Source organism: Mesoplodon densirostris, chromosome 6, assembly GCF_025265405.1.
Source record: "Mesoplodon densirostris isolate mMesDen1 chromosome 6, mMesDen1 primary haplotype, whole genome shotgun sequence".
Classification (NCBI taxonomy): Eukaryota; Metazoa; Chordata; class Mammalia; order Artiodactyla; family Ziphiidae; genus Mesoplodon; species Mesoplodon densirostris.
In genome coordinates, this window is record NC_082666.1 from 120,324,225 (window position 1) to 120,350,398 (window position 26,174).

Sequence of the window (26,174 nt, forward strand, 5' to 3'; positions counted from 1 at the left end):
TGATGATGGTGGTGATGGTGATGATTATGGTGGTGGAGATTGTACCTACTATGTATTGAGCACTCACTATGTGTTGGATTCTGTCCTAAACACATTGTTTATATTAACTCATTTAATCACCCCAACAAAATGGTCCCCACAGGGGACCAAAGATCAAGTAACTGGGCTGATGGAGGAACCAGTATTCAAACCAGGCAGTCTGACCCCACAGCATGATCTTCCTGAGTTTCTGAAGCTCATTCAGGAGAGTCAGGAGAGGAAACCCTAGGCTGGAAAAGAGCAGAAGTTTGCTCTGGGAAAGAGCTGAGCTGTTGGAAGCGCCTATGTTCCCCTTCATCTAGGGTACTGCCTCTGCCTCCTGCCCCCCGACACCCCTCCTCCTTTCTGCCCATCTAAGCAGAGGCCTGCCTTCAAGGATCACTGGGGATCCTTCTTCCTTTATGGCTCAGCTTGAACGACCTCACCCTCGTCTGCAGCATTTACTTTTTACGCCCCTCCCTGGCTCACAAGGCAATGAGCTGGGTGCTGAGCCTGAGAGTGGATGCAGCCTGTGTCTCCTTGGGCAGTGATGGAACCTTCAGGAACTCCACTTTCCTCATCTGTAAAGGGCAATGACAATATCTATCTTGCACGGTTGGGATTATTAGGACTGGATGAGCCAAAGTGTGTCAAGTTACCAGGGACTCAGTAAATGGTAAGAATTATTATCAGGGTTATTTCTGATATATCATCGCCTACTTGTTAGTGTAAAAGCACTTTGATTGGGGTTATTTCTTATCTCTCTCACTTGACGTGACCTCCTGGAGAGTAGAAACCATTACTATAAATGTGGAATAAATGAATTCTCTGTTCCAGGCTCCAGCCCAAACAGTACTCAATGAATGCGTACGGATTGCTAGACTACAGGACTGGACAGGAGAGAAAAGATTAACGCAAGAGCCTAACACGCTTTAGACTCCAGCTAACAACTGGTTAGGCTCCTTCTGGCCTAACTTATGTAAACTGACGTGGCTGTCTACAGACATCTGGGGATGAGGCCCCAGAGGGCAGGGCCCACTTTCCTGAAGCATGCACATTCGTGGCACACCAGGGCAGGGCACAGAGGTGGGAGGACCAGGGCTTCTTACCCTCTTGCCTACACCACCCAGTTCTGGGGTGGGTTGGGCAGGGTGTGAGGTGTCGCTGAAGGACACTGGCCTGGGGGTCCAGCCCAGCCCTTGCCCAGTGGTGTCTCTGGGCTGCCGGCTCCTTTGGTCAAGCTGGGTTTGACCTGCTGTATCCTGACTCCAGCTTTCCCCTCCTCCTGGGCTCTGGACTGTCCTCTGAATCCCTCCCAGGCATGATGCCTCCCCCACCTTCACCTTGGTCTTGCTCTTCCTCCACGTGCAAACCCTGGCCCCGGTGACCACAGGCCTGGGGCAGGAGAGGATGCTGCGGAGAAGCCATGTCCAACCTGCGAGAACGATGTTATGGACTTGGGACCCACAAACAACTCTGCAGGTTGCCATCAGATTTTGACGATCACAGTAGAATAGACTAGGACAACGCACAGCGTTTTGCATGTTATAAAGCGAAGCACTGTTTCCAGAGACTTATGCTTCGAAGCTTTACTTGCATGTGCTGTCAGTATTTCTGATGGGCAGCTCCCCATCAGAAAGGGTTTGAAAGGCACTGTTCTGGAGCTGACCCATCCGGCGCAGCGGCTGCCACCTCGCCGAGCACTTGGAATGTGGCCAGTCCAGACCAAGACGGGCTGTAAGTGCAAAACGCATGCTGCATTTCAGAGAGTCAGTACCCTACCTGTGAACTATCTCAGCAAGAGCATTTATACTGATTACATGTTGAAATCAAATATTTTGGAAATATTATATACAATATTAAGTAAAATAGATTATTAAAATGAATTTCATCTGTTTCTTTTTATTTGTTCTTTACGTGGCTACTAGAAAATGTTAACATTACATATGTGGCTCACATTATATGTCTGTTGGACAGCGTGGGTCTGGAGTGTTGGAACTTCTTTACCAAGTGTTTGTTCAGCTCACCCTACTTATGCAACTGGAACTCATTCATTTATTCATTCCTTTTTTTTTCTTTTTTGGCTACACTGCGAGGCTTGTGGGATTCTTTAGTTCCCCAACCAGGGATCCAACCCATGCCCCCTGCAGTGGAAGCACGGAGTCCTAACCACTGGACTGCCAGGGAAGTCCCTCATTCATTCATTCTTGATAAAATGAATGTCTCCAGAGCACTATGAGTCAGGCATGGTGGAAGCCAGTTGTGTGAACAGACAGCTGGAGTTCAGATGTGTACAGGGAATCTCAGAACACAAAGCACAGTGCCTGATTCTGACCTAACATCCGTGCTGGTGATAAGAACAGGTCTCAGAATCTCAGGAGGCTGGACAGACAGAACCTCAGACACCGTGAATCCAGTGAAGGATCTGAGACCCAGAAGTTTGCTCAAGCCCACCGAGCATGTAGGTGGCAGGGCCAGGACCAGGACTCAGACTGCCCGCCCCTCAGCACTTGCCCTTTCACTACCCTCGCTGTGGGTGTGGAAACTTGGTCCACCAGCTAGAGGCAGGGCTGAGGATGGACCCTGACTGCTCTGTGGCTTGACATCAAATGTGGACTTTTCCCTTTCTGCCTACCAGAGTTGACCTGCCCAGTGTGGCAGAAGATGATAAATCATCCAGTGGTTCTTTCAAGGACAGCACTGAAAATGCCAGATGTCTCTTTCTCCCAGAGTTCTGTGGGCCCTGGGAAAATTTTGGCTGCTCTGGGCAGTGAAATAATTAGGTCAAATAGCACACACCATGATAAATGGAATGTTTATGTCAGCCGGTGCTTGTTTCTTCCTCAGAATGAGTGGTCTTTGTCCTGTAGGCCTGGGGTGGCCACAAACCAACACATTAGCCAATTAGTACAATGGACTGTGGGAATATTCGAGATCCAAGGGAACCGCAAAGAGCTCACCACGACACGGGAGGAGAAAGATTGTCACTGAGGTCACTGACGGCTGGCACGAAGGAACGTTCTAGTCCACCCTAGACCCTCAAACTTCAGTAGACCCCAGGAAGCTTGCAGGGATTGGAGGTAGAGATGCTCTGAACGTGAGCAGGCTGAGACAGGTGGGTAGAAGGGAGAAGCCCACATCTGAGAGTTAGAAGACCTGAGTTTCAATCTTTCTCTGCCACTAACTATAAGTGTGACCTCAGGCTCGCTCTCCAGAGCCTCAGATTCCTCATCTGTTGGACAAGATGACCTCTGAGCTCTTCTGCTGCGGCGGCATCTATCATTCCAAGACTGTCTCTTGGGTCCACTGGGCTGTTATTTCCTCCAGGTTGTGGCCAATCACCTCACCATACTCCTTTCTGTGGGGTGATGGTGTTGTTTCTGACAGTGTGGAAACATCCTCTCCTCACGGGATAGGACAGCCCACCCTCGTCTGCAGCCCCTCTCCTCCCTCCCCACCCCCTCCCAACCACAGCAGCCCCCGGTCTGTGGGGAGCACTGGGTTAGGAGTTGGGTAGACCTCCATTAGAATATTCACTGGGTGCTAATATGCTGTCTCATCTTGGTTGTTTACTTCCTTCTCTGGGTCTCGGCTTCCAAATCCATAAAATGGGCACTCAATATTCCCTAAGGCCCTTCCAGCTCCAACTGCCTGGAGAGAGGCCTGGGATTGTCTAGTAGAGCAGCAGCTGCTGGAGGGAGGAGGCAAAGCAAGAAGAGCCTGGAAAGGATGAGGCCAGCCAGCGCCCCGCTGGGCTCCCCATGTGACACTTTCCGTGAAGAGAGGCACAGAACGTCCTCCCCACGCCTTACCTTGCCCCAGCCGGGAGCCTGTGATGGCCTCTTTGGCGCTCCCGAAGCCCAGCTCTCTGCAGACCACGCTGGCGGACACCAGGTCCCACTTGTCGTCGCAGACGGTACCCCATTCTCCGTTCTTGAGCACCTCCACGCGGCCCTCCCCGACGTTGGCACCTCCTCTCAACCGCACCAGGGGTTGCTGAAGAGACACATGGTCCTGCTGAGTGCAGCTCACTCCCTTCCTTTCCCAACCCCTCCCCACTCCAAACCCCGGCCCCAGGCTAGGAGCTGACAGCGCTCCACCTGTGTGTGTGCCCGCGGAGGGGTGGAGGCGCGCATGCTCACTCTGCGTGGTCGGCTCGGCCGTGCGCTCCCTTTGCAGCCTTCTCGTGGACCTTTCGTCCTGGACCACTGGGGAGCCCATCAGGGACCCTCATCAGCCCATCACCCCACCCCATACTTGCTCGAGGACCTTAACACCAACACTTCCCTCCACGCCCTCACTCCAGAACCTCAAGCTTCAGAGCTACAGAAAGAAGCTCCTACCCCCAAAGCCTGCAGGTTCCAAATGGATCATAAGTCTATGCTGCTGGTAACAGCGTGCTGTGGTCTAGCCCCGGGGGAGATTCCAGGGCGCTAAACGGACCAACCGCAAGAATCCTGCTCTGCAGGCCCATGAGAGGCAGGAGAGAGAAGACGGAGAGTGAGAGGGCGGGGCCCCACTGAGGCGGCCAAGACTTGGGATGGGCCGTGGCAAGGGGTATGGGGAGCCTCCCATTGGTTATGTCCCACATCGGTCCTGCAGCTGGGCTCATGAGCAGTCACCACTCCAGCTCCGCCACCCCGATTCTACTCCACGTCCAGATCAGCCCAACTCTTCAGAAGATGCAGCCTTAAAGGCTTATTAATTGCACAGGAGTAAGACCTACTCTCCAGGCATCTTAATCCTGTTGGATTACACCTTACAAGATGGGAGACGGGTCATTTGACTCCATCTGCCCATATACCCTGCTTTGCATCCGTTTCTGTGCATGCGTGTGTGGATGTGTGTGTGTGTGTGTGTGTGTGTGTGTGTGTGTGTGTGCTGGGGTGGGGAACTCAGAAGGCTGTGAGGCTCTGAGTTATGGCTGATGCCATTTGATTCAACACAGAAGGAGTCAGGGGTGACTGTGCAGCCCTTCTGTGTGTGTTGGATCACACCAGAGTCATTGCTCTACTCTGGCCCGTGCAGTCCTCAGCCTCGGACTCCCTTCATCGCACTCACTGGTGGTCTGGACGAGGCAGGCCTGGTTGGAGGTGGTGTTTTTCAAGCATTAACATACAGCAGTCATCTCGAGGGCCAAGGCATCCAACAAGAGCCTGTGTCTCCATCCTCCAGCCAAGGTCCCCACCCAGATTTACAGACCTCAGGGACAGACCCTGGCACTAGAGCGAGAAGAAAAGAGGGACAGGGAGGGGTGCAAAACCCACACTGGCTTCAAGAAACTTTAGTCTACCTTTAGAAAACACGACAGATACGACTGCTGGCCCCAGCCCCTGACTGTTGCAGGACCGTGACCTCTCCCTTCCCCCATTTCCTTTCCCAAGCTCTCTAGCTGGATGTCAGGGTCCCCTTCCCATGGAGCGGGCCATCCGTGACTCAAGCGTAAGGCAGAGCCCCAGATAACCTTACCCTATCTGGCAGAGGCCAGGCAGAGTCAGCTGGCCCTGGAGGAAAGAAAGAAACCAAGGGAAAATGTGATGTAAGCCTCGCCTGCTCTTTTTTTTTTTTGAATTGGTCTGGTATGAACTCGATTCCTTTGCTTTCAACCACACAGTAAGAGGAATTCCAAAACAGTAGGACCTGGTATTCTGGATGACACATGAGGAAAGCTCAGAGGCTCAGGCTGAGGCTGTAGAAAGGATGTGGCTGTCAAATCATGTGGCAGTGGGTGGGGGGGACATGAGGGGCTGCAGGCATGCCTGTGTGGCCTGGCTGCACACGTGTAATGTGTGGTCAGGTCTGTGCAGTTTGGAGGCCCTGGTGGGGACTGAGGGGGACAGGGCTGGCTGCTGGCCGGAAGTGCCAGGAAGACACCCCAAAGAGTTTCCACACCCTCCGGTTGATGCCTGGGCTTGCTGTGTTCACTTCACTCCTTTTGTTTAAGGGTCCTTCTTTTGTCCAAATATGCCACCCCAGCCTGGGAGGGGGCACCCAGTGTGGCTTATCGGCTCCTGCCCGGGTTTCTCATTTCCACTGGATGAGTGTTATCAGCCCCTGTCCAAGAGCAGGTCATTAGATGTTGATGGAGAGGAGAGATTGGAGAGGGCAGGGGGGTAGATAGGGGGAGAGACATGGAGAAGGGACAGTGGACACAGAATGAGGCTGCCTCGGCTTGGGGAGGGGTTGCTACTCCTGCCCTCCACTCCACCCCCCGACCTGGACCCGCCCAACTTACCATCTGCCCCCATCAGAGTTTACTCTCTCATCTTACCCCTAATGCGATCGGAGCTGACCTGGAACCTGTCCTGGCCCAGAGGACCGATTCCCAAGTAATTAGGTTTCATCTGATACAGGGAATCAATCCCGACTAAACGATTAGCTCTCTTTCCTACCCATCCCTCTGCTCTTCCCACCCACCCGGCCCGTATTAGCAGTTTTCAGAGTATGCAAATCACAGAGACCTTTCGTGGGTATATGAAAAGAGGCGCGTAGGAAATAGAAAAGCTGCCTAATGATTTTCAAGGGAAGACAGAATAGTGCACTTTCTCGTCTTCAGAGGAGGTGTCAAGCCTGCCAGTGGTCGGGATAGTTCGCTTGTCCTAAGGAATCAGTCAGTTGAAGTGGGGATGTAATTGATGTGAAGAGACGTACACTGACATCTCTTGAATACACGCACATGCACACACACTGGCTGGTTCACAAACGTATCACGTGATAACGGGTACAGATCACACAGACGTGGTGATGGCACGTTTATATTTACTATCACGGTGACAGCTTTTAAAAACTGTTACCCTTTCTGTTGCAGAATAAACCAAAACTGGTTGGAAAGTTGCTGATTTCATGTGCTTTTGACGGTTGGATCGTGTTTCCAAAGGCTCCAGGACGCTTGATTCCTCTGGGAATTGTGCAGGAGCCCCAGGTGGCCACTCCCACCCTTCATGCGGTCCACAGATAGCACACGGAGCCTGTGACGTCAGTAATGAGTCATGTTCCTCTCCAGTGTACCTGTCCCCCACAAAGGGGACGCTGGCCTCAGAATAGAGCAGCAGTGGAAGGACAGGTAGGGGTGCTAATGATTAGAGGCAGGGGCTCAGCTTCTTGTCACACCCTAGAGGTGGCATCTATCGGAGAGGCTGGCCCTGACAGGTGTCCTCTGCCTTCCTGCCCTCTAGAAAAGTGGTCTTCATTTCCTTGCTCTCTCTTGGGGGTCCCTCTCTGCTCCCTTAACCACCAGACCTCCCCCTCAGGTGCCAAGTGGCCAAATCACCTGCCCCATCCTCACCTCTGGCTTGTAGGCTTTCCGGAATCTTGAGGGTCCATCAGGGCTGAAGACCTGGCCAGGCACACAACTCACCACGGCCGGCAGTCCATTCTCACAGGTGACATTCTTGACAGGGTCCAGCGACACCTGAGGGCCCAGCTTGCAGCTGGAGATGTGGGCCTCCGTGCCTGTGCAGTCCATGGAGAATAGCCAATAGCGCTGCTTCTTGCGGGCGGCAAACATTCTGCAGAAGGTAAGACGGGGCAGGTGACCAAGGCATCATGGTGCCCACCCCTCCCTTTTTCCACAACTGGGCATTGGCCCCTTCCTGGGGCCAGCCATTGTGCCAGCTGCTGGGGATCTGGTGGTGGAACCAGAGAGGCACGGTCCCTGCTCTTGGGATTCAGTCCTACTCTAGACAGAGCTCTGCAGGGTGCATCTGCCAGCACTCACTGAGCCCTTGGTCATGCTGGGCCCATGCTGGGCACTGGGGAGCAGGACCCAGAAGGGCAGTGGTGGCCTCCTGCCCCCAGGAAGCTCACATTCTAGAAGACAAGGGACTGAGTGTAGTGAGATAATACTAAAGCCTACAAATACAAAATGCAGAAAGGGATCTAAGAGAGACAAATACAATGGAATATTAGTCATAAAAAAAGAATGAAATATTGCCATTTGCAGCAACATGGATGGACCTAGATATTATCATACTAAGTGAAGTTAAGTCAGACAGAAAAAGACAAGATGTTATGGAAAAACCCAAACGAAATTTTTGGCCAACCCAATATTATATGGTATCACTTATATGTGGAATCTAAAAAACGAATACAAATGAACTCATATACAAAACAGAAACAGACTCAACAGACATAGAAAACAAACTTATGGTTACCAAAGGGGAAACGGGGGAGGGATGAATTACGATTTGGGATTAATGGATACACACGACTATATGTAAAGTAGATAAAGAACAAGGACCTACTGTATAGCACAGGAAACTATATTCAATATGCTGTAATAACCTATAATGGAAAAGAATCTTCAGTTTTATATGTATATATGAAGAAAAGAAAAGTTATATATAAATATATATAAAAGAATATATATATAACTGAACCACTTCGTTGTACACCTGAAACTAACACAATATTGTAAATCAACTATACTTCAAAAGATAGATAAATAGATAGATAAATAAATAAATAAATAAATAAAAGAGATGGGACCCCTGGTCCCAGGAAACCCCTCAGTCCTGAGCAATCAGAAGGGTTGGTCACCCAAACTCTTCAGATAGCTTCAACATGCTGTCTTGTTTCCCTTTGTTTCTCTGCCTTTATTTCCCTTTGTCAATGAGCAGGACAAGTTGAGTGTAAACCTCTCTCCCATTGATAGACAAAATTAAAGATGTGAATCCAATGAGAATCAGTGAGAGCAGACTTAAATTATCCCCTCTGCTGAAGCAAAGTACACTTGGTTTCGTCATGGAAATTATGATGGTGATGAAACTCAGCCACAGACCACATCAAATCTTCACTCAGGGGCTTCCCTGGTGGCGCAGTGGTTGAGAGTCCGCCTGCCGATGCAGGGCACACGGGTTCATGCCCCAGTCCGGGAAGATCCCACATGCCGCGGAGCAGCTGGGCCCGTGAGCCATGGCCGTTGAGCCTGCATGTCCGGAGCCTGTGCTCCGCAACGGGAGAGGCCACAACAGTGAAAGGCCCACGTACCGCAAAAAAAAAAAAAAAAAAAAAAATCTTCACCTAGTTTGATCTGCTCTTCTTTTTCTAGTTTCTTAGAGTGAAAGCTGATGTCACTGATTTGATACCTTTCTTCTTTTCCAGTATAGGAGTATAAATTTCCCTCTAAGTCCTACTTTAGCTATATTCCACATATTTTGAGATACTGTGTTTTCATTTTAATTCAGGCCAAAATACTTTTTAATTTACCTTTTGATTACTTTTATGACAGAAGGGTTATTTAGAACTGGGTATATGGTTTCCAGTACTTGGGGATTTTCTAGATATCTTTCTGTTATTGATTTCTAACATAATTCCATCACGTTCACAGAATATGCTTTGTATGACTTGAATCATTTTAAATTTATTAAGACATAATTTATGGTCCAGGCATATTTTATGTTCTAGCTAGGTTATGTTTTCTTTCAATGTGTACTTGAAAAAATTTTGCATAGTGCTGTTGTTGAGTGGAGTGTTCTCTAAAAGCCAAATAGGTCAAATTGGGTGATAGTGTCGTTCAAGTCTTCTATATCCTTACTTGTTCTATAAATTATTGAGAGAGTAGAACTGAAATCACCAGCTATAAGTATGGATTTGTCTATTTCTCCTTGCAGTCAGTTTTTACTTCATGTATTTTGAAGATCCGTTATTTGGTGCATAAACATTTCAGATTGTTATGTCCTCTTGATGAGCTAACCCCTTTATTATTATTAAATTACCATCTTTATCCTTTAAAAAAAATTCTTCACCCAGGAGTCAGTGAGGCTGAGGTTGTCTCCATACCATATCCTATGTAAGCTCGTAGCCTGCATTGTGTGTTTTTATGGGGTTTTTTTGGGAAGGCAGAACATGGATCAAGGTGAGTCAAAGTTTTTTCTAAAATGATAACCAACCAGTAAGTAATGAATTGGTTAACAGAAAGGTCACTGTGCCTCAGTTTCCCCATCTCCAGATCAGATGTAGCAAAGGGATCTACTTCATCAGATTGTTAGGATAGTTAAATGAGTTAATTCTTATAAAGCACTTAACCACAGTGCCCAGCACTTGGAAGGGCTACCTAAGTGTCTATCAAATAAATCAATAAAAACTGTACTGGTTAAAGGAAAAAAAGAAAGATGAGAGAAGAGAGATGGTGGACGACTTCAAGGAAGAGTTGGTTTGAACTGGGCCTTGAGTGATGGTGGGATTCGAAAAGGAGGAGGGCGGGGAGGACTCCTTGTCCTCTCATGCTGTCCCAGGTCTTTGGGGTCTATGTGCTCATCCCTGGTTGGCGGAATCCAGTGAGATGCCAGGGAGAGCTGGACAGCATCACTGCCGGACTGCTCAGAGGAGGGGCCGCCCAGGGCAAGTTGGCCCCAGATGGGCAGAAGCAGGGTCCTGTCCCTGCTGGTCCAGCAGCTCTGGAAGTTTCTGCTTTGTCTCAGAGTGAATGGGATATGAACAAAGAGGAAGGAAAAACCCTACAGATGCTGCTGATATCTTTCCTTAATCAAAAATTACTGGTAGTAATTCTACTGTACCTGTGGGTGCAATGACACAGAATCTTTGAAAAAAAAAAAAAAAAAAGGACTATCTTGGGAGTTTCTTGGCGGTCCAGTGGTTAGGACTCGGTGCTTTCACTGCCGTGGCCCAGGTTCAATCCCTGGTTAGGGAACTAAGATCCCACAAGCCACGTGGAGAGGCCCCCCCACCCAATTTTATTTTTTTGAAAAAAGAACTGTCTTGGAAAATTTAGGATGTGTGCTCAACATAGCTACAAACAGAGCACAGGGCTACACAGGAGGACTGTTAATAATTCCAAGAGCCATTGCCCCTCCCCACTCCCTGGAAGGCCCCTGCACTTGGAAACACAGCCTCCAGCTTCTTTCCCCTGACACTCCCACATCAGACTGGAGAACGCACTCGGTGGGGTGGGGGTGGGGGTTACAGCTTGCTATGACACCCCTACCATTGGGCGAGCAAATACACCCAGGGGATGTCAGCTGCACAAGGAGTGGTCAGATCCCACTGAACTGGAACATCTTCTGGCTCCCAGATTTCCATGACCACAAGCTTCTCCCAGGAACAGATGTACTGAGCTCTTAATATAGAGCGAAGCACCCTCGGCAGACACAGAGCTGCTCCTTCCTCCCCAGACAGTCCCACTGCCCGCTTACATCAGCTCACAGGAACTTGCCCGTGATCCTCCACAGGCTTCCACCACCAGAGCCCACCCCGCCCCCATGATTCACTCCCACAGGCCTCCCCGGGATGCAGATACGGGGATGCAGATATGAGGCGCTGGGGAGGATGCGTGGACAGCCCACTCCAGGCCTGCTGATTGGTGGGCGACTGGAGTTACAGGACAGCCGTTGGCCAAGCGGGAAGCCTACTTAAGAAAGAGGTATCTAGCCCGATGGCTGGGTGGCTAGAAGAACACTGAGCTGAACGATTCAACTAAAAAATGAGAAGTCCTCCTGGCTCTCCCCCAGCCAAGGAGGAAGCCAGACTTCGTAGAGATTCTGCCTGCTATGTGATTATGTCTATTCCAATTGTGCATTCTGGACCTAGGGAAATAACCACCGGTTGGGTTCAGGGGCCCACTGGGCTCACTATGAGTGGACCTGAGGCCAAACTCCATTGATCACCCGACGTCCATACTCTGACTGTGGGCCACAGGGATGCTTGGGCCCCTGGAATCAGTGTCACTTCAGAGCCCGTGTCCAGTGGTTCCTGAAGTTCTGATTATTTCCTTGTGCCCAACATACAGTGATCTCCTTTGGAGAAGGCTGGGCCAATGATTAACAGTATACATTTTGGGCAGTAAGCCACAGTCCTTCTTCAGGGGGACCTGGCCTCCTCTTCATTCAAGGGCTTCTGGGTCTGTAAACTAGCTCAAGTCTGGATATTGATTGAGAGGCCGGGCCTGTTTTTATGATTCAGGTTAGAGTTTTGTTCTCTTGACCTAGAACTTTTCTGCTTTTACAGATCGAGAATTGAGTAGGGAATTCCCTGGCGGTCCAGTGGTTAGGACTCCACGCTCTCACTGCCGAGGGCCAGGGTTCAATCCCTGGCCGGGGAACTAAAATTCCACAAGACTCAGGGTGTGCCCCCCCACCCAAAAAACAGATTTGAGGAGGCTTCCTATTTCACTTCTAGGAACACCACAATCCAGCCCACTAGATCAACTGGTCAATACCACAGGTCTGCAGGAGTCAGAGTATTCTGATCTGCTGGCCATTCAGTAGCCACGCCCACCTTGCCTTTGGCGTTGAATGCTGTCACTTGGCCCCTGCCACCCCTGATCCAATTACCCCCATTGCATTTAGGTTTCCCAACCTGCGGTGACTGCAGCTCCCACCCTGAGGTCTGGCTTACAGAGAAGAGCAATCAGGGAGCTCTTAAGAACGCCAGGGCTCCCCTCACAAACTCATTCCTCACAGTCATGGTGAGAAGTCTGTCTTCTGGACCCTCCCGGGTGGGAGAGTAGGTCTTAGATGACAAATCCACTCCAACATTCCAGTCTCCCCAAGCCTCTGAACCCCTTTCTCTACATGAAACCAAAGTGGATCTGGCATTTCTATAATTTGCTGTGGAGGGCCTCCTTTTGGTCCCTGTTTCAGCCAACTCACCAAAGTCTTAGAGCTCTTCTTAACTCGCAAGATGCAACATTAGATCAGAATCTCTGCTCAGTAAGCTCGTATCAATAAATCAATATCAATATTGCGATCCTGCTTTAAGAAAAAGAAAATGACTACAAAATGTTCCTGGCCCCGGGGATGGGGCCCTGAAGCTTCAGCTTTATCAATTTCGTGGTATATGCACAGCTTCCCAGTCCAGCATAGAAGTCAGCCCATGGCAAAGCAGCCCTTGGTGAGAGCCCCTGACTTCACTCTGGGGAGAGCCTGTGAGTGCAGAGGCCTCTGGGAGACCCGCAGGCAACCCCGCCAGACTCTTCTGACTTGGCCGGGGGTGTCGAGGCTGGATGGCCAGCAGAGGTTCTGATGAAGAGCTGCAGTCCTGGCCTTGGGGATAATTCTAAGGCCACCAGACCTGCAGGTTAGCAGAGGAAGGCAGGGTGGAGAGGCCATAGATGCTGCCCAGGTGAATTTCCAAGGCTGCAAAGTCCCTTAGGGGCCTGGTGGATGCCTGGAGATGACTAACCCCACCCCAGATAGAATTACTTTGAAAACAATTTCCTTCCTGGGGTGAAGGGTCTCCCTGGGAGACCACATCACCTGCCTTGGGGGTGTGGTCAGCAACAGCAGCGACAGACAGGCTGCTGCAGGAAAGGTGAAAGGGAGGTGGGGAAAGATGCTACCAGAAGGCCCAGATGCAGGGACCATGCAGGGTGTGGCCCTTACTCTGGCTCCCAGGCCTCTGTGGTCCTCAGTCTCTGAGCAGGGCTCACAGATACCCCTGTCCCCAGGCCAGTGTTGCCCCAGCTCTCAGACTTACCAGCCAGCCGGTGGTGGCGGCCTGTGCAGTGTGGCCAGGCCCCGCCTCTAGGGTGGAGCAAAGCAGGAGCAGGTCTGAGGGTGGACGCAGCAGTGTGGAGAGCTCTCCCTGGAGCAGACCTGCCTGGGCTGCCCTGCGCCTCTGGCAGGAGTGGCTTTGTGACCCCCCGACTCCACTGCCCTTCAGGCCTGGGTCTCCTCCTGTGCAGCCTGAGGGCTTGGGCCGGGTGACCTCTGAGGACCCCACATGCCCTGGGAGGCCCCGCTTTTCGCTAACAGCTTCCTCCCACCAGCTACCATCACAATCCCTAACAGCACCACCGAAGCACGGAAACTCTCCCCAACACGCTTTTCTCTTTTGGGGCCCAAATGTCAGCTGCGTCCCAGGGACTAACACACCACATCAGATACAAGCTGAGACGGAGAAGGTTTTAGCCTAGCCGCCCTCCCATCCCCCAGCGCCGCCCCTCTATACCATCTCCAGCGAGAGGGCTGGACCAGGAGCTAGTTTCCAGTGTCTGCTAATCATCTCCCATCTCAGATGAGAGTACAGCTCACTTCCCACCACCTTGGATGCCTCCCAGACTTAGCAGCCTTTTTCCTGCCCGCATTTGAAAAAGCAAAGCCACAGACACACAGTAGGAGGAACAGGGAGGGAGTTTTCAAACCCAGCTCGTGAGAGGATCATGTGTGGCCCAGTTGCCAAAACAGATCTGAGATCTGAGATCCTTCCTCAAAAGCCAGAAAAGGACTCCGGTCCATCCGCAGTTCAGGAGGTAGCTTTCAAATGCCCTCTGAACAAGCCACGTGTTGCCTGGCCTCAGGCACCCCATCCTGCTCGGGGCAGGGCTCATGGCAGCCTTCCGGCTCCTGGGACTGGACTCAGACCTATGACAGTCTGGGCGCTCTGGTGGGTCCAGCAGGTAGGAGGCCTGTCAGGGGAGGGAATTTGCTTTTCTTGGCTCCAATGGGAAGGAAAAGCTGAGAAGGTGTCTCCAGGGAAGGAGCTGGCCAGCTGGAGGGACTTCTCCAAACTGTTTAGAAGATGGGGACCACCCTGCACGCCCCCATCCCACCCTGTGCAAACAGGAACGTCTGGGCCATGTCTGAGGGCTGCTGGGGGTGGGAATCGCGACCATGCTCACCCGCCCAGCCGGGCAGCTTGCCTCCAAGCACTCACCCTCCTGGTGGACCAGGCGTTCTGACCGGAGGTGGCCAGGATGAGCCCAGGGAGAGACGCAGCCTACACTGACCCTAGGGATCTGGAAGAAGAGCTGGGGCTGGGACCCCTGTCCTGGCTTGAAAGCCACCTCTCTCCTTGGCTTGAAAGGAAACAGGTAGTGAGTCTACACTCTTGAGGAGTTTGGAGACCTGGGTCTGGATCCTGGATCTGCCACTTTCTAGGTTGTGTTTTTTTTTTTTTTTTTGGCCACACTGCACAGCATGTGGGACCTTAGTTCCCCGACCAGGGATCGAACCCGTGCCCCCTGCAGTGGAAGCGCAGAGTCTTAACCAGTGGACCGCCAGGGAAGTCCCAGCCACTTCCGAGATTTATCACCCTTCTCTGACTTCATTCCCTTGACTCTGAAATAGACCCCTGCTTCCTAGTGTTGTGAAGCTTAAGAGACTAAAAACAGAGCTGCCTGGCATGGAGTAAGCACTCAGTAAAGCTGATTATTATCCTTATTAGAGGAACTAGGAAGACCCCACGACCAGCCAATACACCCGCCTGTCCTGAGCTGAAAACCCCTCACTGGACCCCCCCTCGGGCAAATTACTCTAAGTCTCCTTATGAGCCCCTCCCTTTCCCCCTGGGAGATATTAACTTTGGAAATCCTGACAGCTTGCAAATTTTACTCGGGATGGATATAACCGAATCCAATGGATCGGTTTCTCAATTGCCTAACAGTGGCTGCGAGGTCCAGATTTCTCAGACTAATCACCTGCTGGGGAGACATCCGCGGCCCAGGCCACTGCAGAGCTAACTCTCCAGCAAGGCAGGGCCAGAGCCCAGCCAGCTGCACTCCCCGCAGCCTCCTTACTTGTACACTTTGGCGTTGTAGTTCTTCTCCCCAGGGAAGCCAAACATGCCGCAGACCACGCGGGAGTTCTTGGCCGTCCAGTGCCTGTCGCAGATCTGCTTCCATGTCTTGCCCTCCTTCACCTCCACGTAGCCCTCCGTCACCGGGGTGCGCCTGCGGTAGGCGGAGAGGATGGCTCGGATCCGGATGTCCTCCACCTGGATATTCATGTTCTGGGAGGGAGGAGGCATGGAAGGAGAGGGGTTACTTTCCTGGTCTGGCCGTGGAGAGGTGACGGCAGGCTGGGCGCTCTGCTGGCCCCCCTGCCTCTCCGCTCGGGCCCTCGGGGGCCCCTGGGCGCTCTCCGTGAGCACACAGCACGCGTGCGTGGGAGATAGTCTGGCCGAGGGGACTGGAGGAGGGGAGCGGGTGTGACCTGGGCGATCAGAGACTTGGAGGACCCCAACGCTCCTCCTCTGTCTTATCAAAAACAGCAGAGGGCAGCAGTCTCCTGCAGGGGTCTCAGAACTAGAGCAGAAGAGAGACCGTGTTCCTTGAATTTCATGCTCTATAGTAAAAATAACTTGGATGCTTGCATTGTACTCCAAAGCATATGTGTGCATGCGTGGGAGTGAGTGTGTGTGTGTCTCCCCAGACACACACAGTAAATCCTTCAGTAAAACTGAAGTTTCAGGCAGATGAGCCTCAGATACCCTGAGGCTGGTGGGGCCCTCTTGCACACTACCTCATAGCCCCCAGGTTGGCAGTCTTTAGGGAGAAAATCCCAGGAGAGAAGGGGAGGGCGGCTGCGGGTCGAGGGTGGGCTCCCTTCCCCAACCCCTGACACTGAGCTGCAGTGTCCCTGCCCCAAGCCCACGCCCGAGCTCCGGGGATTTGGTTGCATAGGGGGCCCCGAGAAGCCAGGGTGGGTGGAGGAACACAGGCCTACCTGGGATTTCCAGTGATACCTCTTTTATGTTTTTCCAAGGCTCACGCAATCTGCCCCCAAACACTATGGAATCTCCAGAATCTCTCACTTCCAGCCCCTCTTCTTTCTGCCCCAATAGAATGAGGTCGTTACAGCGATTGTCATCCCCATTTTCCAGATAAGAAAATTGGCTGACTCCAGTGATCTCCCCAAGACCACGTAGAGGCAGGGAGCGTCCGAGGTGCAGTGAGATGCTCTGTGAGCTGGGCCAGGTGGGGCTGGGCAGGGGTGCTGGCAGAGAGGAACCCGGCGACCCGAGTGCCCAAACCCCCGTCCAGCCAGGATGCAAATGAACCATGAGTTTGAACAGGACCATTATTTGGGTGCCCAGGGATCCAGGTCTCCTTGCCACTGGCTTCAGGGTGCAAAGCCAGGCCCCGCTTCCCCAGTCCTGCAAGGCAGCAGAAAGCATGTGGGCCGGGAGCAGTGGCATTTGGCCCTGGTTCCTTTCCACGCAGAACGGAAGGAAAGCCGCCAGTGGCAGGATTATGTTTGCCTGCCTGCATCCTGGATCCTTTACAGCCCCATTCAGGCCACATGACCCGTGCCACCAAGACACATGGATGGGGGTGAGCAAGAAAGGGCCTGAGGTCTACACTGGCCCGTGGGCCAGCTCCCTCCTCTGTCCTCCCATCTCAGGAGGCCAGGCTGGAATTCCCGCATGTAAGGAACACGTGACGCCCAGAAGGAAAGTTACCGCTGTGGCATCAGCCCTGCGGCTTCACGGGGCAAGCAGGCTAGGCTGACTTTATTAAATTCACAGATCCTCCCCCGCCCCTGCCCTCCTCCACTTCCCCCGACCCCTGGCCTCTCTCCCCGCCACCGCCCCACCCCCGTAGAGCATCAGCAGCAGCCTCACTAAGGGGAGGTATGGAGTGTGAACCCAGAGGGAGGAAGGTCTGGGGGCAGGGGTGGGGGGGAACGGGTGGCGCTCAGCAGACCCTTGTCTTGATGCAGGTCAGCATCCCCTCAGCAGAAGTATGACTGGTGGGCAAGCCCGGTGGGCTCTCGGATGTGGGAAATGAGACTCAAAGAAGAGAAAGCGCTAGAACTGATGTCACTGTCCTTGTTCTCCCACTGACTCACTGCATGTGACTGTGTGTGTATGAGTGTGTGTGTCTGAGTGTCACGAGTATGTCTCTGTGTGTGTGTCTCTGCACGTGTCTGTGCGTCTGTCTATGTGTCTCTGTGGGAGCGCACTGCTCGTGTGTGTCCGTGTGCAGGATGATGTGCACGTGACAGGGCTGTGTGTCTGTGCGTTGTGTGGTGGAGGAGGATGCACAGAGTTTTCCTCCAAAGCCCTGGGAGAGCAGTCAGGCGAGCATCACATTTGTCATTCCTTCTCTTCTCCCTCCACAGAACCAATTCCTTCCCATCCTCTTGGGCTCAAATCCACCTCATTCATTCATTCATTCATTCATTCCAGAAAATGCGGTCTCTCACCTCCATGGGCCCTGCCAGCCTCCTCCTTACACCCCAATCCTGGGGCCCTCTGCTCTGCATCATAACGACTATGAGGGCTCTCATTTATCAAATACGAGCCCATTACACGTCAGGCTCTGCACTCAGAACTTTACATTCATTCCCTTCCTCAATTCCCATGACGACCGGTGAGAGGGCCAATGGTATGCCCATGCTACAGGTGAAAAACGAGGAAACTTGGTGAGGTTTTGCACCTTCTCCAAGTTCACAGAGCCAAGAAGTAGATAAACAAGGATGAAAACCAAATTCTGACTCCAAGCCCATGCCCCAGGCTCGTAACCCCGGGCCTCTGAACGGTCCTCACCCTCCCGCCCTCGCCCCATCCCTTGCCCGGTATGGAGTTGTCCCACACGGGGCAGGGCCTGGGGCTCAGCCTTCTGGGGGGCTCCCTCTGGGCTCTGCCCATTTGAAGTCCATATGTGAAGTCCACTCTGCGACCCGCCCAGAGGAGCCGTGAGTCAGGCCAGAGCGTACGTGAGGGGAGAGAGCCACCTCCCAGCTGCCCTTGGACTCAGGCCGGGGGTAGCAGGGAAACCCTCCATGGCACACATTCAGGGGTTGCTGCTGGCTAAGAGCTCACTTGGACTGCTCAGAGACCTCTGTGTAGGAAAACACACACGTATACACAAACAGCCCTCCTGACCTCACCGCTGTGGAATCCCTTCCATAACCGCAAGTGTTAGGACTTTTTTTTTCCCCAGAAGTTCAACTTCAAGAGAAGTGAAGATTTGAAACACTAAAACATATACACATTTTTCTTTTCTAACAAAAGTCTCTCTACACTTGTGAGTTTTACATTAAGCCCGATAGCCCAGAAGCCAGCAATGCACCTGGCACTTTTTCAAATTCAAATGAAAGTCTGAATGCTGGTCCTCTTGCCTGAGATAATAGTTCACTGGGCTCACCAAAAGGCTTCCCTCCAAGGAATTCACAGAACCTTCCTGGCTTGTCCTATTCAAAACTCCTCATATCCTCCGGGAGTGATTATCACCGGCTTCCAAAGGGGAAAATAAAGGTGCCTTGAGGCCATGCCCTGCCCTGCCTTAACTAGGGGGTTGGTGGAAAGAAAGGCTAGTGAAGAAGCACCAGGGCTGGGCTCCCAGTCTTGTGCTTGAATGGCATTTCACATTTGCCGCATCTGTGAATGAACTGCAAATTCCACAATGTGACAGCCTGGGGCTGTCGCCAAAGAGGAAAAATCACCAGTTTTGAAAGTCTAGCTGGAGATTGCATCAGGAAAAGATACAGGGGGAGGCAAGGCAAGCAAGCAAGCCTCTAAGGATGCACTTCACAATTTCTCTGAAAGTCAGCACTAAGCTCATGGCCTCCCGGGGAGGGCACATTAGCAAGGGCCAGATCTTAGCCCAACTATCCGCCTTCCTTCCCTCTAGAAGTCGTAATTTAATTACATAATTAATTACATAATTTATCAGCCCAGGCCTTCCCACCCGAGAAGTCATCCTTGGAGTGGTGTCAGGTGGGAACACCATGATGGAGATATACTCGTCCGCCATCATCCCAACTAGAACACGTGACTGGTTAGCGCTGCACAATTGCTGCTCACTTAGCAAGCTCCTTCCCTCTACAGCTAACAGGTTCCTGCATCTTGCTCTCAAAGCCCTTAGCTTTCTTTATTTGGCTGTTTTTAAAAACTGGCCTTCCGGGCTTCCCTGGTGGCGCAGTGGTTGAGGGTCCGCCTGCCGATGCAAGGGACACGGGTTCGTGTCCCGATCCCGGAAGATCCCACATGCCGCGGAGCGGCTGGGCCCGCGAGCCATGGCCGCGGAGCCTGTGTGTCCGGAGCCTGTGCTCCGCAACGGGAGAGGCCACAGCAGTGAGAGGCCCGCGTACAGCAAAAAAAAAAAAAAAAAAAACTGGCCTTCCAGATAGAGATCCACTTTCCCAGGTGCCATCTTGGCGCCTTCCTCAGCACCTCAAACCAAACGCAGCCAGGATGCCCTCGGTCTTTCCTTCCTGCGGGCTGGCAGGTGACGCCCTTCCAGCTTGCAGCCCTCAAGCCTCGCATGCCTTCTGCTCCCTCTCTCTTCCTCACTCTTATGGCCCATTCTGCCCCAGAAGTGCTTTTCCTACCCTTCAGTCACCTTCTCATTCCCACTTCTATTGTCCAGGCAGGTATGTAGTGGAAGTAAGAGAAGAGCATCACAATTCTGTCATTTCACGGGACCCTGTATCTCTCCCCGGTCCGGATGAAGCTGACCCTGTCCATCTCACACATGGCTGGCATATCCATCCAGCTGACCGCTGTGCATTTGTGGGTTGGGCTCAAAACCTTCCCGTGGCTCCCCCAGGGCTTATGCTCCTGGTCAAGAGCCTTCCTGATAGGACCCACCTCATCTCCTCCGTGCCCTTTTTCCAGTCTCAAGGTGCCAGGCTGACATCACTTTTTTAACCCCAGCATCAAGCTGCTCCCTGCAGTCCTTTTTTCCTTCCTCTCTACCGATCAGAATCCTCCTGACCTTCAGGAACAATCTTGTTCATTCAGTCGTTTGAAAAATACCTATTGAGGGCTGTGACGTCCCTCCCGCAAATATCTCATCCACATAGATTCGACTCCTTTATTCCTCTAGCATTTGCTTTCTGGGTCCCTCAATTCATTCTTGGCTTATACTGACTACCTTGTACTATCTACCTTTTCATTTTGCCACCTCATCGGACTGTGAGTCTCTCAAGGACAGAATTTATGTGCTTTATTCATTCTAGTATTCCCCATGGCAACGAGTGCCAGACACGAGACATCGTGGGTCCTCACATATTCTTGGAACAAACTAATAATCATTTAAGAAAATCCAGTTACAGGAATTCAGCTTAACTAGAAATGTTGGGCTCTCCAGCCAAAAATGTAATAAAGACTCCCTTTATTCTTGGTGTAATGCAAAATAAACAGAGAGGCTTGTCTTTTTTCACAGCATAAGCACTACTTGTGTGACTTACCGAGATGGACAAGGAGATTGTCTGCACTTTATCCATGCGACCTCTTGTCATCTGAGCTGTTTAACACCCTCCCCTTTCCCCTTGAAATCTGAGGCTAATAAATAGTTATAAACTGAATTAAAAGCTGATCTGGCCCTCAGCACACATTTAGATGGTTTAGCTATGTGGGTGTCATCTGTCAACAGTACAAGACATGTTGTACTGGAAGAAGCCGGCTACGCTGTAATTATCCTCTCTTGATGATCAAATCGGAAATTCACAGCCTAAGAAACTGCTGGGAATATTCTCTAGCCAGTGATTCCTACTGGGCTACATAGATGAAAGGGAAGTGGGAAGGCAGTGCAGCATCTCTGTTGCTCAGCTCTTTGTGATGGAGACCAGTCTGGGCGGAGGGGGTCGGGGTGGGAATGGCTTGAGAACTGAGGTCATGCTGAGGCACCAGAGGAAAAAGCCCACAGTCAGTCTGGGCCCTCCTCCTATAAACCAAGAGCTTTGCAACGCTGCTGGAGAATCAAATGCTCTGTGTTTCATTTTCCAACCTGAAAGCAGTGGGGTGGGTAACAGAGGCTGCTTCTTTGGAGAACAGTCAAGACCTGCTGTCTGCAGGAGCTGGCAGGACACCTGCGCCAGCAACCAGTCCCTCTGGCCCATCAGGGGTGCTGAGGCCACAAACCAGGCAAGTCCGTGGGCCTGGCCAAACGGTCCACCATGCTCCCAGGTAGGGGACCTGACCTGATGCTTCTCCTCCCAGCAACCATCACCAGGGTGACAAAGTAATGACTTGGGAAATCGTCTTTCTCCACTATGGGACAGCAAATTTCGGGAGGGCAAGACTGTCCTTTCATTTCATTAATCCCTTGATTCCCAGGCCAGCATAGAGTCTGGTGCCCGATTAAAATGTAGTGGATGAACGAACGAACAGACACAGCATCCAGCTGCCTTAGCAACAGCCTCATGGGGATGGGGCCGGCGGGGGAGTCGTTGTCGCTGACCCCTCCAGCATGGCTGAGGTGACTCGAATGAACCACCTGGGCCCTTTGCCACTACCTTCACCACAGTCACATCAGGAGCCCCGCCCTACAGAACAGACCTGCCCAACCAGGGCAGAGAGAGGCTTTCTCCAGCCCAGCTCAAGCTCCTACTTCTTCCATAGAGCCTCCCTCCCACTGATCTCAAGCCATTTATTTATTTCTTCTATAACCTCTCCCTTTCCAAACTGCCACAGAATTTACCATCCAGTCCACACTGTTCAATGTTGGAGTACATACTGCCATTTATTTATTTCTTCTATGACAAATTATAAGGCTACTTATTCATTGATTTCATCTAATGAGTGAGTATAACATTACTTATTTCTTTCAACTCGCAAACAATTATAATATTTATAATTTTCAGAGGGTTGTGTGTACAGCACCCCGGCCAGGGATAGGGTTCCCAGATCTGCCAGGATGTGCACAATTTCAAATATTCTGTTCTGTTAGCTGCATAAATGCCCTTTTGCTTTTCAGATGCTGTGACCTATTTTTCGTTGGGAAAACAGGTCACCCTAGAACTACTTCTCTTGTTCCCCTTGTGGTTGGTGGCTGGTGAGCCCAGACCACATAGAGGCTCTCAATAAATAGAATCACGGAATGTTAGCACCAGACAGGATCTAATACCTCTTCTTGCCCAAGCTCTCTGTAGGCTGGGAGAGAAAACCTAGGAGAGCTACATGTGATGGCCCAGCTTGACAGTTCGGCAAGTCTGGGGATTGAGACGCTGTGGGCTCCCATCGTGGCCCTTTACTCCCTTGCTGAAGGGTCCGACACCAACTGCCCACTTGCTACCATCTCTCCTCCTGCCACAGAGGGAAGCCGGCCAGCTACCCTGTGGCCTTCGGGAGAAGCAGGGCTATATTTAGCTTGGAGGGACCACTGCCTTCTGAACTCCACAGAGATGAAAACAGACCCCCTTTCTTTAAACCACCCAGTGTAACCTGCTGCGTGTCCTCTTGGGTGTGTGTGTGTGTGTGTGGAAACTCCTGGCCGGGAAGTGTTTGGGCCTTTCTAGAGTTAATTACTCCCTTTCAGGCTCCATGCCTCCACCCCTAAGAGCCCCCCAAGATGCTGGGGAGATAAGGCTGCTGCTGAGGGGAAAACCTTGAAGCATTTGGCAGCTAACTGTGGCTAATAAAAACCTGGACTTCTGGAATTTAAAAAATTCACAACAGCCTCCATCCCTGTGGTTAAGAGGGAAGAAAGAGCTTTTTCAGGTCTCAGCGCCCCTCCAGAAGGAGGAGAGAGAGCAGAGGGGAGGGTACCGGATTCTCCCCACCGCTGGAAGCGAATACCCTGCTCCTGGCTCCATCCTCATCCTCTCACTCCTGGCCCCTCCAGACTGCCTGGGCTGCCGGCTGTCACAAAGGAGAAATTGGGGCTCCGGGGCCACTCGGGGGACAGGCCACCCCTAAATCTCACAGCCGGGGGATTTCCAATCAATTCTGGGAACCTAACTGCTTTTGCAAAAGAGCCTTTAAAATAATGGGTAGAGAAGAAGGTGGGGTGAGAAGGTGAAGAAAGGAAAAAACACGTTATGTTCCCTGACCTAACGGTCCACGGCCTCAGCCACGAGCCTTTCTGTGAGCACATGACTTAGCAATGTGCAAAAGAGCCAGTGTAGAGAGGGCTGTTCACAAGGGCATCTGGATTTGTAATCTTTCCTTATCTAATGCTTTTTCCAACTTGTCCACCGCTGTAGACAGGAAACAAAGTCTCTTGATTTAAGAGCCTCTGAACTCCAGGGAGGTTCGGTTGGAGCTCTGTTTTCTAGGTTTAAAAAAGATATATTCACTTGAAACTGACAGTATTTTACATTTTATTATTTGCTCCTGTTTCCCTCTTCAGGCTCCGGACGTGCAGGCTCAGCGGCCATGGCTCACGGGCCCAGCGCATGTGGGATCTTCCCGGACCGGGGCACGAACCCATGTCCCCTGCATCGGCAGGCGGACTCTCAACCACTGAGCCACCAGGGAAGCCTTGGAGCTCTGTTTTCTAGGTTTAAAAAAGATATATTCACTCGAAACTAACAGTATTTTACATTTTATTTTTTGCTCCTGTTTCCCTCTTTTGAAGAAGGTTTTGAGAATTGGCTCAAGACTCATTTTCCTGCGGAAAATGCTGTTTTACAAGGAGGTGCCCAGAGACCCAAGAAGGGTCAGTCCCTCTGGACATACAGCTACAAGTCTTAGGCTCCAAGGGGACCAGAACTCAGGGGTCCTGCCTTCCACTCTGGGGTCTAAAACTTAGACCACAGAAAAGGGGAGAAAGGAGACCCTGCTTGGTTAATTTTCTGGATGAAATGAACCCAGGTTGGTGAATCAGTGGTAAGGCGAATCTCTTGTTAACACTTTATAGTCTGCAAAGCACTTTTCCAGAAATCATCTGATTTTTCCCCTTACAGAATGAGTGTGTGCCGTGCCATTCTGATGGAGAAACCACTGCCACTCTGGATTACAGACTTCATAGCTGGAAGGGATTGAATTCAACCCACTCATCTTAAAGAAAAGAGTGGACTCGCTCTGTGCTCTGGCCAACAGGGAGCTCAGGGGCCAAACCTGTGAACTCTCCTTGGGTGGGGTCATTCGTCTGAAGAAGAGGCACTTTTTCCCTCCTCTAGAAGGGAATTTATGAAGTGTCAAGGGGCCCCCGAGGATGCCCCAAGCAGATGTAGGAGTCCACAGAAGCAGAGTTAGCTCATCGAGTGAAATTCCATCATTCAGGCCCCAGGGTTTAGTGACTCATGCCTCTGGCATCCCAGAGTGGGATGAACTTGGTCTAGACGGATGCAGTTTTCTTCCACTCTCTGCTTGGGGAATTCCAGTGTGCTCCGGAGAAGGAGCAAGCCTCTGAGGGTCATCTATAATGGTCTGTAATCTGTTCCCAGTCTCCAGGCGTCAACGAGGGTGGATATTATAGAACCCGGCTTCACCCTTTCAAAATAAGGCTGAGAAGAGATGGGGTGTCTTCATGACCTTCACTAGCCTAATTGTTTATATCTGGGGTCACAAGACACAGAGAAGGTATTAATTGACACTTCACTCTTGGCTGCTTTTGAATTTATGGGCCCCCAACCGGGGGAAGTTGAGAAGAGTGGGGCTCGAATTTTCACTTTGATGTGGAAGAGTGCAGGTGAGAAGTGTCTGCTTTCAAGGCCAAAGTCATGACGGACCAGAGAAGCGGTAGAGAGAGATCCCGAGCACACACACTAGCTGGCATCCCTTCTCTGTGTGTGTATGTGTGTGTGTGTGTGTTTGTGTGTCAGATGCATGACCCCAATTCACACAATGGTGGGCACTGCCAATAGCCAGCTAGTGTGCACCCCCTGTGTGGGCTGGGTGCATTTTCATAGATGCCGAGAAACAAGGGATCTTAGAACTTGGTAATCACCTTGTTCTGTGTCCTTCCCATGTAGGGATCTGGCTGTGATATTCCTGGCAGGAGGTCATCCAGTTCTTGCTTGAGCTACTCCAGTGACAAGGAGCTCACCTCTAACAGGTAAGCCCCATCCCCTGTGTTATAGAGTCTTCAGACTGTGTTGAAATGCGTAGCCCCATCACTCAGCCTCAAAGAGTTTTCACACAGAGCTGAAATCTACATCCCAATCCCTCCCCATCCATCTTAATTCTGGAAGTTAGCATTGATCACACTCTTCTCCATGGTAGCACTTCAATAGTTGAAGAGAACGGACATGTCTCCCCCCACCCCCATATCTCTTTTCTTGACACAGTATCTTCATTCTTCATATGATGTGGTTTCCAGACCTGTCTCCACTCGGCTTGTCCCTCCTCCGGGAGACACAGTTAAGAGATGACCCCAGAACTGCACTTAGTTCTTAGTCCAAAAAGTAAGGAGTTTAGGGAAATAAGTCTTCCCCCAGTGTATCAGTTTACACTCACTTTTCTAGCAGCCATACCATACCTTTGGCTTATACTGAGCTTTTAGGCAACCAGTTCCCTTCAGGGATCTTTTAAATATAATCAGTGCTTTCAGTCACTTTCCCTGGCTTTTACTCTTTAGCTATTCCCTGCTCCCGCCCCCTGCCCCCCATGAACCTTGATATAGGACCTTATATTCATCCCTAACATGTTCCAGTTTGGGTCTATTATTTCAACCTCCTGAGGTTCTTCTGAATCTCACTCTATGATGTTTTATCCCAGCAACCTCTCCTAGTTTTGTGTCTCCTATAAATATTATCAGTGTACATTTTAATCTCCACGCAAATTTCTGATACATGGTGGAAAGA

At 51.3% G+C, this 26,174-nt stretch overlaps 1 protein-coding gene across 1 annotated transcript in view; it reads right to left on the minus strand.

Moving 5' to 3' along the window:
* LOXL2 (lysyl oxidase like 2) overlaps positions 1-26,174 on the minus strand; it is a 102,105-nt gene that overhangs the window by 35,123 nt on the left and 40,808 nt on the right. The window contains exons 4-6 of the mRNA XM_060102548.1: positions 15,494-15,705; positions 7,304-7,526; positions 3,831-4,014 (exon numbers count right to left, since the gene is read on the minus strand). Coding sequence (XP_059958531.1) covers positions 3,831-4,014; positions 7,304-7,526; positions 15,494-15,705 — 619 coding nt within the window. The remainder of the gene's footprint in view (positions 1-3,830; positions 4,015-7,303; positions 7,527-15,493; positions 15,706-26,174) is intronic.